The sequence below is a fragment of the Nannospalax galili genome, unplaced genomic scaffold (assembly GCF_000622305.1).
Source record: "Nannospalax galili isolate Female #2095 unplaced genomic scaffold, S.galili_v1.0 scaffold713, whole genome shotgun sequence".
Taxonomy (NCBI): domain Eukaryota; kingdom Metazoa; phylum Chordata; class Mammalia; order Rodentia; family Spalacidae; genus Nannospalax; species Nannospalax galili.
In genome coordinates, this window is record NW_008333780.1 from 906,511 (window position 1) to 918,153 (window position 11,643).

Genomic DNA, 11,643 nt, shown 5'->3' on the forward strand with positions numbered 1-11,643 from the left:
GCCCATTCTTTTACAAAGATTAAAAGGGATTCAAAAAGCCCTTAAAGATAAATGGCAACAAAATAATAAAGGATGTTGAAATAGAAAAGATAATCACATGACTCAAAGAATACAAAACATTCAGGAAGAAATAGCAAAAGGGAGAGGAGAAAGATAAATTGGAATATTGGTTAGACAATAAATAAAAGGAGTTGGTTATTCCCATGAGAAAAATAATTTTTTTCAAATATACGCCAACCTGTAAATATTAAATTCAAAGAATTAAAGGGCAAATGGGGACAGGCTGTCTCAAACTTCTATGGTAAAATAGAAACCACAAGGCTATAAAGAAAACAACGAAGACATTGCTTGGCTTTGTTAAGAGAAGGTTAATCATTGAACTTTGTACTTTCCTTTTACTGTGATTATTGAAAAATATTGTACACTGAGAAATATTGTGCAAACTCATGGTTTGATTTATGCTTTACTGCTATTGTAAGCTTTCTAATTATAAATAAAGGTTGTAAAAGGCTACTTTTAGAGAGAGAAGAAAAAGAAAGAAGATATTCGGGCTGACCTCTCCCGAGCGGGTCAGTCAACAGCCTCTACTAGAACTGCAATTGTGGTTTCTGGTACAGTCATTTCTGCTGCCACAGTTACCTTCACCCCTTCAGGCCCCTTCAGGCCCCGGACTCAGGTGGAGCTGGACTCTGGGAATGGCTCAGCAGTTAAGAGCACTGACTCCTCTTGCATAGGACCCTGGTTCAATTCCCATCACCCACATGGTGGCTAACAACCATCTGTAACTTCAGTTTCAGGGGATCTGACTCCCTCTTCTGAACTCCTCAGGCATTGCATGATATGCATGCACGTAGATACATGCAGGAAATACACTCATACACATAAAATAAAAATAATAAAAACTTGAAAAGTTCTAAATATGGAGACCTGACCTCAACTTCCTACTTTATTAATTACTGGCTGTGAGAGCTTGGTGAATGTTGCTCAACTTTCAGATATACTGCCTGTAAGAATTATCCTAAGATTCAAACAGGATACTAAATTTAACAACAGAAGGCATAATATATATTTTATAACAATATTAGAACAAGTATACATAGCCACAAATATAGGTTCTAGAAAAAGGTCAAAGTCATCAAGATTAAAATTCTGATTCCATAATGTGACAATGGGCATGTAACTTTTCTTAATTTCTATAACATGGAGATATTGCTGTAGTTTACTGATTTGGTACAATAAGAAAAAATATAAGAGGGGCTGGAGAGATGCTCAGTGGTTAAGAACACTGGCTGCTCTTGCAGAGGACCCAGGTTTGATTCCCAGCATCCACATGGTGGCTAACAACCATCCGTAACTGAGTTCCAGGGTCTCTGAAGCCCTCTTCTGACCTCCTCAGGCACTGCAGGACATGGGTACACTTACATACATGCAGGCAACACACTCATACACATAAAATAAAAATAATAATTAAAAAAAGCAAAGAAAAAAACAAAAAAATAAATAAAGCAAAGGAAAATGCAGTGTTATAAATACAAATAAGCATATAGTTAAGTGCCAAACAAAAGTTAGCTTTTTTTTCCTGTTAAATTTTTGGTAATATTTCTACCTTGTTTCTATCTTGTATATCCAGTTACTCAAATCTCCATTTGAAATCCAAGCTTCATCATATGAAATTCAGAACAGAATAGAAAAGAATACATATTCTGGCTGGGCGGGTAGCTGAGCCCATCATCCCAACACTCAAGAGGCAGAGGATCAAATGTAAGGCTAGACAGGGCTACGTAGTTAGACACTATCTCAGAGAAGAAACAGACAGGAAAAAAAAAAGACAATGCGCTCTAGCTAGGCATGGTGGCACATGCCTTTAATCTCACCTCTCAGGAGGCAGAGGCAGGCAGATCTCTGAGTGCAAGGCCATCTTGGGCTACATTATGAATTCCAGATTACAGAATGAGACCCTGTCTCAAAAACAAACAAAAAGGATTAAGAAAGAAAGGGCACTCAAACAGTATATGGTGGCATATGCCTATAATCAAGAGGCAGAGGCAGGTGGATTTCTGTGAGTTCGAGTCCAGCCTAGTCTCTCAAATTCCAGGCCAGCTAGAGTGAAGTGAGAGGCTGTCTCAAAATAGATAAATAAGTAAATAAGTAAATAAGTAAATAAATAAATAAATAATAAATAAGTAAGGGGGCTGGAGAGATGGCTCAGCAGTTAAGAGCACTGACTGTTCTTGTAGAGCCTGGGTTGGAATCCCAGCACTCATTGATAGCAACCATCTATAACTCTAGTTCCCAGGGATCTGCTGCCCTCTTCTGTCTTCTGCAGGCACTTCATGGCATGGGTAACTACATACATGCAGGCAATACACTCATACACATAAAATAAAAATAATAAAATAGTTTTAAAAATAAATAAATAAGGGCTGGAAAGATGGCTCAGCTGTTGGGAATACTGACTGTTCTTGTAGAAGACCTAGGTTGGTGTCCCAGCACCCACAGGGCAGCTAACAACTGTCCATAACTCCAGTTCCAGGGGATACGACAGCCTCTTCTGTCTTAGGTGGGCATTGCATGACATGGGTGCATTTACCTGCATGCAGGTATAACATTAATACACATAAAATGAGATTAATGAATAAAATATTAATCCCAGCGCATGGGAGGCAGAGGCAGGTGGATCTCTGTGAGTCTGAGGCTAGCTAGTTTACATAGCAAGTTCTGGGTCAGCTGGGGCTAAAGGGAGACCCTGTCTCAAAAAGACCAAAAAATAGGAAGAGAAAGAAAATGCACTATGAAGCCATCTCCCCCAATGCTAGGACTCAAACCCAGAGCCCTACACCTGCTCTACCACCAAGTAAATCCTAACTCCAGATTTGTACTTACTAGTTGTCTGACCTTAAGCAAATTACTTATAATCTCTCCGGGTCTGTTTTTTCTCATGTAAAATAGGAGTAGAATAGTTTTAAGGTGGTGGTGTGAGCTATTATCACACCTGTCTCTGGACTCCTTGAGAACAGATAATAGTGAGCTGCTGTTTCTGTTTACCATGAATTAGTAAACTTAGAAAATGAAGAAATTCTCCAAGGTCACAGTCAATAGGAACCAAAGTCAAGAAAAGAATACAGATCTAACACCTGTTAACTAACATCCTATTACATCACCCCCACATCTGATATCTACCAATGTATGCTTCTGACATGTATGTGTATACATATATATGTGTGTATTTATTTAATTTGTGAAACCCTTTTCTGGGGGCAAGTTACTAAGACTGATAAAGCAGAAGGTAAATATAACCACAAAAGACAAAATACAAGTTTGAGGACTTAACAAAGCAAAGATCTGGAGTAGAAGTCTGTGGAAATGAGATATGTAAGATTCAGCCCTCCTAGCAAAGCCCAATTCTGAATGACTAATATCGAAGTTTATATGTTAGTCAACGTTGCACTCACTTGAAGTCTTCATTTTTTATGAACTCAACAATGATATCCTTCTCAGGCTGAATTTGAAGCATCTTCAAGGTTAAACACAGAAAAGGCGTTGGCTTTATGTTTCCGCCGTAGACGCCGCCCACAAACCTTAACTCCATGGCTTTGTCAACTACAAGCTCAGCTAAAACAGAAAAACAAATAATGACCTCTCAGACGTATCAAAGGCATAAGCATTTCTTGGTTGGAAGAAACAGCTCAGTTTAGAGCTCCTAAACAGTCAAGAAGAATTACATTACTAAGAGAACAAGAGTGTATTAACAATAGTAATAATGACAACTGCTGATATAAAGCATTTCATATAGTTCACTTAATCTTTATTTTTTATTCTTTGACAGTTTCATACATGTATATAGTAGCTTTTCATCCCTCCATTTCCCTTTTTCATCCCCTCACCTTCTGCCACTGAAACCCTTCTTCCCAACAAATCCCCCTCCTACTTTCAAGGCACTTGTGTGCGGGTGTCCCAGAGTATTTAATTAGGCTTGCTTGAATGAGCATGGGCAACTAATCAGTGGCTACCCTGCTGAAGAAAGGACACCCTTTCCCCAGCCACCGTTAACTGTCTCTGCTTAAGGGAAGGGTGGGGCCTCATGAGCTCTCAATCTTTATACAACAAATCATGAATAAAGTTCTGTTATTGTCCCTATTTCCAGCTAAGGGTAATGAGGGCACAGAAAGGCTAAGTGATTTATTTTCTCAAGATCACAGCCAGAGTCACAGGCCATGTCACAACAGGAATTTCAATAAAGTTCGGAAAACTGCAAGAGAACTATTCTCAAGAACTTGTATTAGGGCATAAGGATGTACCTCGGTATTAGGGCACACCCCCTGAGAGAGAGTTTGCCTAGCTCCCGCCTGGTCCTGGGTTTAATCTCCCGTACCGCCAGAATTAACAGATGAGGAGCCAAGCATGAAAATACTGACTCATTTAAGAACACTAGGACTCATGCTGGCATGGTCCCGCGCGCCTTTAATCCCAGAACTCAGGAGGCAGAGGCAGGCCGATCTCTGTGAGATAGAGGCCAGCCTGGTCTACATAGGGAGTTCCAGATAGACCCTGTCTAAAGACCAAAAAGAAAAAAAAATTGTAAGAATTTGGTTATGAGCATGGCGACGTTCTTTTAGCACCGTCAGAAAGCTGTATTCAAGGAGCTGACGTTGGTTCCTAAGATGAACAGTCTGGGACCCAGCAATTTATCAAAGTGTAGGACGGCAGGCCGGGCGTGGTGGCGCACGCCTTTAACCCCAGAGTTCGGGAGGCAGAGGCAGGTGGATCTCTGTGAGTTCGAGGCCAGCCAGGGCTACACACAGAGAGAGAGACCGTCCAAAATAAGAGGTACGACTCAAAGAACCTAACACACTCTTCAGAATCAAGCAAGACTCTATCAGATTCGTCTGTGCCCTCGATGCAAGTCTAGACACACAGTCACCCAAATTTTTCTGGACAGTGGACTACAGCCTCTACACCCCAGCGGGTCGGTCCATCCGCACCGAGTCGGACAAAGGGCCCCAAGGCAGCCGAGACCAGGGGCCGGGGCCAGCCATGACTCACCCGTAAGCCCGAAGCACTCTTCTTTCCAGTACTTGGACTCATAGATTCGCGTCCGGATGATCTTCTCCACCAGATACTGAGGGTTGGTGCCATGGATGCTATGTGCATCCTTCACCGTACGGTTCGCCATTTTACGACGTTTTCACTTCTGCTGCCGTCGGGTCTTCTAAGGCGTCACATCCAGGTGAGAAAAACTTGTAGAGGGACGGAGAAAGGTGGAGGAAATCCTTGTGAACCGCTCAGTACAGCTCAGCCAGGAACCGGAAGCCGCGGCCTAGGACGCTTCAGCGCCTAAAGCCTCTGTGATGGCGGTAGCGGGTTCGCGGAAGTTCGTCACGCGCCGCCGGGTGGGCGTGGCGGGCTGGTGAGTGACGCACAGGAGACGGCCTGTGGGCGGGGCCATGCAAGTGGCGCGAAATTTTCTTTACTTCTTTCGGCCTCCCGGTCCGGTGCGGGTCAAGGCCTCGGTGCGGCAGGAGGCGGCGGGAGGCGCACGCAAGGCTCCGGAGCGGAGCGCGGGCAGCGGAGCTGTGCGGCAGCCCGACGAGTTGGGGTGAGTGCGGGGCGCGCGGGGCTGCAGCCGGGCGTTCTCCGCGGGCTGACTTAGTACGCGAGCACCCAGAGCCTGTTCGGCGGCCGCACAGTTCTGGATGGGTCCGGAGAGGCCGCCTTGCCCCCGCCGGGCTCCGGGACACTTGCCGCGAGCCGCCCCGGGCATTGGCTCCGGGAAGCCCCCCGCAGAGAAGCCGCAGCGCCTCCGGGCGCGGGAAACCGTAGACTGCCTGGGAAAAGCACGCCCATCTTCTCCCCGAGCCAGAGCCGCAGGAAAGCCCATTGCAGCACGTGGTGACTGCCCAGACGGGCTTGTCCTGGCCACTTTGTGACCGGAACGGCCCTGAGCCCTCCCTGTCCTGTCCAGATGACTTGCTCGTCACATCCACCCTCAGCAGAGAAGTCTAATGACGCGCCACCCATAACAGTTGAAAAAAGCGGACGCGACATAATTATCCCCGCTTAGGACTCAACTTGCAGTGATGAAATCATTTTAGTTCGTAAAATTTGAATAATGAGTACTTTTCTGTGTATGTGGTTTGTGAATGCCATGGGATTTCCTATGTGAAACCATAGTTTATCAACTCGATAATTGCTTTTAACTGTAGTAGAGGGCAATATGTGGGTGTTCCTAAGGGGTTTTTTATTTTGTGAAATCGAATGCAGCGTTTTACATTGAATGTACATTACATAACGTCCAGTTAAAACACTGACCCTTGGCTGGAGAGATGGCTCAGTGGTTAAGAACATTGTTCTTGCAGAAGACCGGGGTTCGAATCCTAGCACCCACATCTAGTGCCCACAGCTAACAACTGTCCCTAAACTCCAGTCCCAGGGGATCCGACAGCCATTTCTGTCCTCCAGGGGCATTGCACAACACAGATGCACTTACGTCTACATGCAGGCAATACACACATACACATAAAATAAAAATAATAAATTTTTTTTTAAGTTTGAAAAAAAAAACAAACTGACCCTTACAGATGAATTCAAGGAAGTAGTGTTCCCAGACTTAGGGTCACAGGCTGTGCCCCAAGAAGCCAGGTTTGATCACCTGTCCTCTATATGCTAATTAAAAGAGACAAATTAGGGCAGGCAGGCTAGCTCAGCCAGTAAGCACTTGGCCTTCATGCCTGACCACCAGAGTTTGAGCCCACCTTGAACACCATTCCTTCCCTCCCCCACCCTCACCTTCCTGTCTGGGTAAGGTTTAAATAAAAGGCAGGAGGGCTGGAGAGATGCCTCAGCAGTTAAGAACACTGGTTGTTCTTGCAGAAGGTGGGTTTGAATCCCAGCACCCACGTGGAGGGGATCTGACAGCCTCTCTGTCCTCCGCAGGCATTGCAGGACACGGGTGCACTTACCTACAAGCAGGCAATGCAAGCATACGCATAAAATAAAAATAATATAATAAAATATTTAAAATAAATTTAAAATTAAAAATAAATAAAAGGCAAGAGGTGTGGATAAGCAGTCTGCCTAAAGTGTGGTTCCCCCTCACCATTATTATCTCCCACTTCAGTCTCTTGGAGATTCCTGAGGGAATTCTAAAAATATGGGGGCGGTCCCATTGTTTCAGTAATCTGATAGCCAGTTCCAGTAGGATGAACATGGATTTACCATATTGTATTTTCTCATTTTCAGTGATAATCTTAGAATAGTGCTTGGCACACAAACACAGTAGGCCGAAAACCATTCAATATCTCCATTTTCTTTTCTTTCTTTCTTTTTTTTTTTTTCTTTTTGAGACAGGGTCACCCTGTAGCCCCAGCTTTCCTGGAACTCACTATGTAGACCAGGCTGGCCTTGAACTCATAGAGTTCACCCTAACCCTGCCTCTGCCTCCCGAGTGCTGGGATTAAAGGCATGCGCCACCACGCCCAGCAATCTCCATTTTCTAATGAAATTGAGACCCAGTGTACCTGTTGTTCAGTAGTTAGGGAACCCAACTTACTATAATAAACCATGAGAAGTAAGCTCTCTCAGACATACAATAACATTGCCCAGTTTAATACATTGTGTTATGAGGTAAAATAGTTTAAGGGCACAGTCATTGGCATCAGGCAGTTCAGGGTTAGTTAGGGCTGTTTTCCTGTGTCAGATTGGTGTTGTCACCTTAATGAGATAACACCTTTCATACACATAAAATAATAATAAATAAAATATATTTTTAAATTTGTGTATGTGTGTATTGCCTGCATGTAGGTAAGTGCACCTGTATTGTGCAATGCCCATGGAGGACAGAAGAGGCCGTCGGGTCCCCTAGAACTAGACTTATGGACAGTTGTTGGCTGCCAAGTGGGTGCTGGGATTTGAACCCGGGTCTTCTGCAAGAACATCCAGTGTTCTTAACCTCTGAGCCATCTCTCCAGCCCTAATAAAATATTTTTTTAAAAAATTAATCCGGAGTCCTCAAGAGGTATTATAAGCTTAGTGGGTATTGGTCTTTTTGCACATTTGGCATCTGTTGTTTTGTAATTTCCCTACAATTGTGCTGTTTGCACGGGTTAATCAATTTTCTTTTGCTGTGGCAAAATACTCAATAACAGCTTAAAAAGAGGAGAGACTGATGTTGACTCACATTTCAGACATTGCTGTCTGCACTCACTAACAGAAAAGAAGAGGGCCAGGAACGAGACACATTCCCAAAGGCATGCCCCTGAGGACCCACTCCTTTTATTTAGATCCTCTTTCTCACCTCTTGGTTCTGAAAAGACTTCTAAGTTTCTGTTACTTCCCAAATAGCCCATCAAGTTCTGAACCTGTCAGTAAATTCGTCCATTGAAGAGGTCAGATCCCCTGTGAGCCAACCATTTTGAAGAAGGCCTGCAGCAAAGGCTTGATCACATGACCTTAGGGGAAACAGTTTAGTGCCAAACCACAGTGGTGCAGCTGTATTAATAGTTGGGTTAATTTGATATGAACATTTTGGTTCATATCTGGATAATATGTGTATATTTCTGATAGGAATATGAATTACTGGGTCATAGGGTGTGCATATGTACAGAATGTGCAAGAAAAATTTCTCTGTTTCCTAATGTGACTGTACCAATTTATATGATCTTTGGCAATGAGTAAAAGTTCTGGCTGCTCTATCCTCACCACACTTAACTACCAAGTTCATTCGTTCTGCCTTTTCTCATGTACTTGTAATGTGCCAAGTCCTGACCTAGCAATTCATAACATACTTATGAATGTGTAGACAAGGTCCCAGCTGTTTGGAAGTCAATGTGGGAAACACAGCGAGTAGGAAAGTAACAGCGGTCTTTGCTTTGATCATGGAGAGACTGGTGTACTGAACATGACTGGGATGTGGTAACGGTTCCTTGGGCTATTATGTGAGTCTTTCTCTGATAGAGTCTCATTGGAGCTGATACCTGAGGCATCCCTGCAAAGTTTCAGGAAAGGGGAACAACAACTGTGTAAGTCTGCGGGCACTAACAACCTTGGCCTGTTTGATCAAGTACCGAAAAAGCAAGCATGGAATGCCAACACAGGAGAAAGGCAGGCGGCAGGTTCCTCTAGCATAGGGTGAATCACTTCTCTGGTATACATTATTCTGGTCTCATTGAATGTGGCCCAGGTCTCCTAGAGATATTTTTTTAAAATTATGTGTATCTGTGTAGGTATGTGTGAGTGCAGGAGCCCATGGAGTCAAGAAGAGGGTGTCTGATCCCCTGTGGCTGGAGTTGCCAGCGTGGGTGCTAAGAACTGAGCTCAGGTCCTCTGCAAGAACAGTATTTACTCTTAACCGCTGAGCCATGTCTTTAGCCCCAAGAAAAGGAAACTTCAGTACCCTGTGGTGTATATGAGTGCCTTATATACATGGGGAAAGTCCTCTATGCTGTTGTTTGGTTTGAAAAAATGAGATTATTGTGCCAGAAAAATAAAATGCAGTCAAAATGACAAATTGGGCTGTTTATCTTATAGTTGAGAGCATTTAAAAATTATAGAAATTTTGCTGGGAGGTAGCAAAGCACTCAGTGATGATCCTGTTTTTTTTAATGAGCACCTACTGGATACCACAATTTACTTGAGTCTCTGTGTTTCAGAGGCATATTTGCTTGGCTTCATTGTGAAAAGAGGGAAAATTACAAGATTATTTCTGACAATTGTGTGTTGCCTCATCCATTAAAAAGAACATATATTGAAGGTAAGTTAATGTTAAGTATTTCTTTAAACATTTATGTAGATTCAAGCACCTTTATTTTACCAAAAGATTATTGATTAAAATTAATTCAGTTTTATTTTTACCTGAGCTAGTCTTACTGTGTTCACTCACTGATCTTTCCTCGTTTTTCTCATTAGTATTGGAGATTGAACCTAGAGCCTCAAACATACAGTTTTACAAGTGCTCTATCCCTGAACCACATCCCTAGCCCTCTATACATTTTGAGAAAGCCTCTACTAATTTGCCCAGGCAGGCCTTGAACTTGCTGTCTTCCTGCCTCAGGTTCTAGAGTAGTTGGATTACATCCCTGAGTCAGTCAGCCCAGCTTCTTTGCTCTTTGTTCATGTCTACCCTGTGTTTGATTAAAGTTAAATTGGTTTCAGTAGTATTGCCAGAGCAGTACTGGTTAAAGTAGTCTGGCCTCAAACTTAGAGATCTGCCTGCCTGCTGTCAGAGTACTGAGATTCATATGCATTTTGGTGTTGTTTTTAGAGTTTTGCAAAGCCAAAGTTCATTCAAAGTGTAGGAGAGAAAGCAGACTCCTCACATGAGGAGGGGCTCCCGAGTCCTAGTCCTTCGTGCATCTCTATAAGCAGTTTACTTACTAATGATCCCATATCTTTGCTATGAGTTTTCCTAAACATTTACTAAAACATACTTTTTTAAAAGCAGAAAATCTTAGTGGTCAAATGTTCCGGAATAGAATGTAGAATAAAATGCTACTAAATTTGAAGAAACCAATTTACTTAATATGCTTTTTCCCCTATCAATTCAGGGTACTTTTTTCATGCTGGATTTGTTTAACCCCAATTTTGCCATATTTTAACCCTAAAAGAGAAGCATGAAATCTAGATGAAAGTTTTTTTACCTTTTTTTTGGTCTTTTTGAGACAGGGTCTCCCTGTAGCCCCAACTGGCCTGGAACTTTCTATGTAGACCAGGCTGGCCTCGAACTCACAGAGATCAACCTGCCTCTGCCTCCCAAGTACTGGGATTAAAGGCATGCGCCACCACGCCCAGCTTACCTTTTTTTTTCTTAAAATATTTATTTTTATTTTATGTGTATGAGTGTATTCCCTGCATGTATGTGAGTGTACCCATGTCGTGCAGTGCCATGGAGGTCAAAAGAGGACTTCAGATTCCCCTGGAACTGGAGTTAAGGATGGTTTGTAGCAGCCATGTGGGTGCTGGGAATCAAACCCAGGTTCTCTGCAAGAGCAGTCAGTGCCCTTAACCACTGAGCTATCTCTCCAGCCCCTTTATCTTTTTTTTTTTGTGTGTGTATCATTCATACACATTTTGTCTGCATGAAATGCCTGCAGAGGCCAGAAAAAAGCATTGGATCCCTTGGAACTAGAGTCCTCTGCAAGAGCAGCCAGTACTCTTAACCCCTGTGCTATCTCTCCAGCCTGTGTACCATTTTTTAAAAAATTTATTTTATGTGTATGAGTGTTTTGCCTGCATGTAAGTACATCACATGTGTGCAATGACCACAAAGGCCAGAAGAGGGCATTGGATCCCCATGGGCTGGAGTTTGGAGTGTTTATGAGATCCTTTTTGGGTCCTAGGAATCAAACCTACATCCTCTGCAAGAGCAGTAAGTTCCCTAACCATTGAGCTATCTCTTCTGCCCCTGGTTTTGGTACTTTTTAAGTTGCTTAATTCTTTTTTCTTTTAACATTTTATTGTTTTTATTTTATTTTATGTGTATGACTGTATTGCCTGTGTGTATGTAAGTGCACGCATGTCATTCACTGCCCACAGAGGTCAGAAGAAGACATCAGATCCCCTGGAACTGGAGTTAAGGATGGTTGTTAGCCACCATGATGGTGGTGGGAATCAAACCTGGGTCCTTTGTGAGATCAGACAGTGCTCTTT

General features: G+C 43.0%; 2 protein-coding genes across 3 annotated transcripts in view; one reads left to right on the forward strand and one right to left on the reverse strand.

Annotated features, from left to right (window-relative positions):
* The window catches only part of Prpf38a (pre-mRNA processing factor 38A), a 23,637-nt gene extending 18,297 nt beyond the window's left edge, over positions 1-5,340 (reverse strand). For both annotated transcript variants that reach the window (XM_008828432.3, XM_029561266.1), the window contains exons 1-2: positions 5,044-5,340; positions 3,453-3,612 (exon numbers count right to left, since the gene is read on the reverse strand). In XM_008828432.3, coding sequence (XP_008826654.1) covers positions 3,453-3,612; positions 5,044-5,173 — 290 coding nt within the window. In that variant the 5' untranslated portion in view covers positions 5,174-5,340. The remainder of the gene's footprint in view (positions 1-3,452; positions 3,613-5,043) is intronic.
* A 103-nt stretch (positions 5,341-5,443) lies between these two features.
* The window catches only part of Orc1 (origin recognition complex subunit 1), a 27,288-nt gene continuing 21,088 nt past the window's right edge, over positions 5,444-11,643 (forward strand). The window contains exons 1-2 of the mRNA XM_008828433.2: positions 5,444-5,596; positions 9,648-9,748. The gene's annotated coding sequence lies outside the window, so the exon portion shown is untranslated. The remainder of the gene's footprint in view (positions 5,597-9,647; positions 9,749-11,643) is intronic.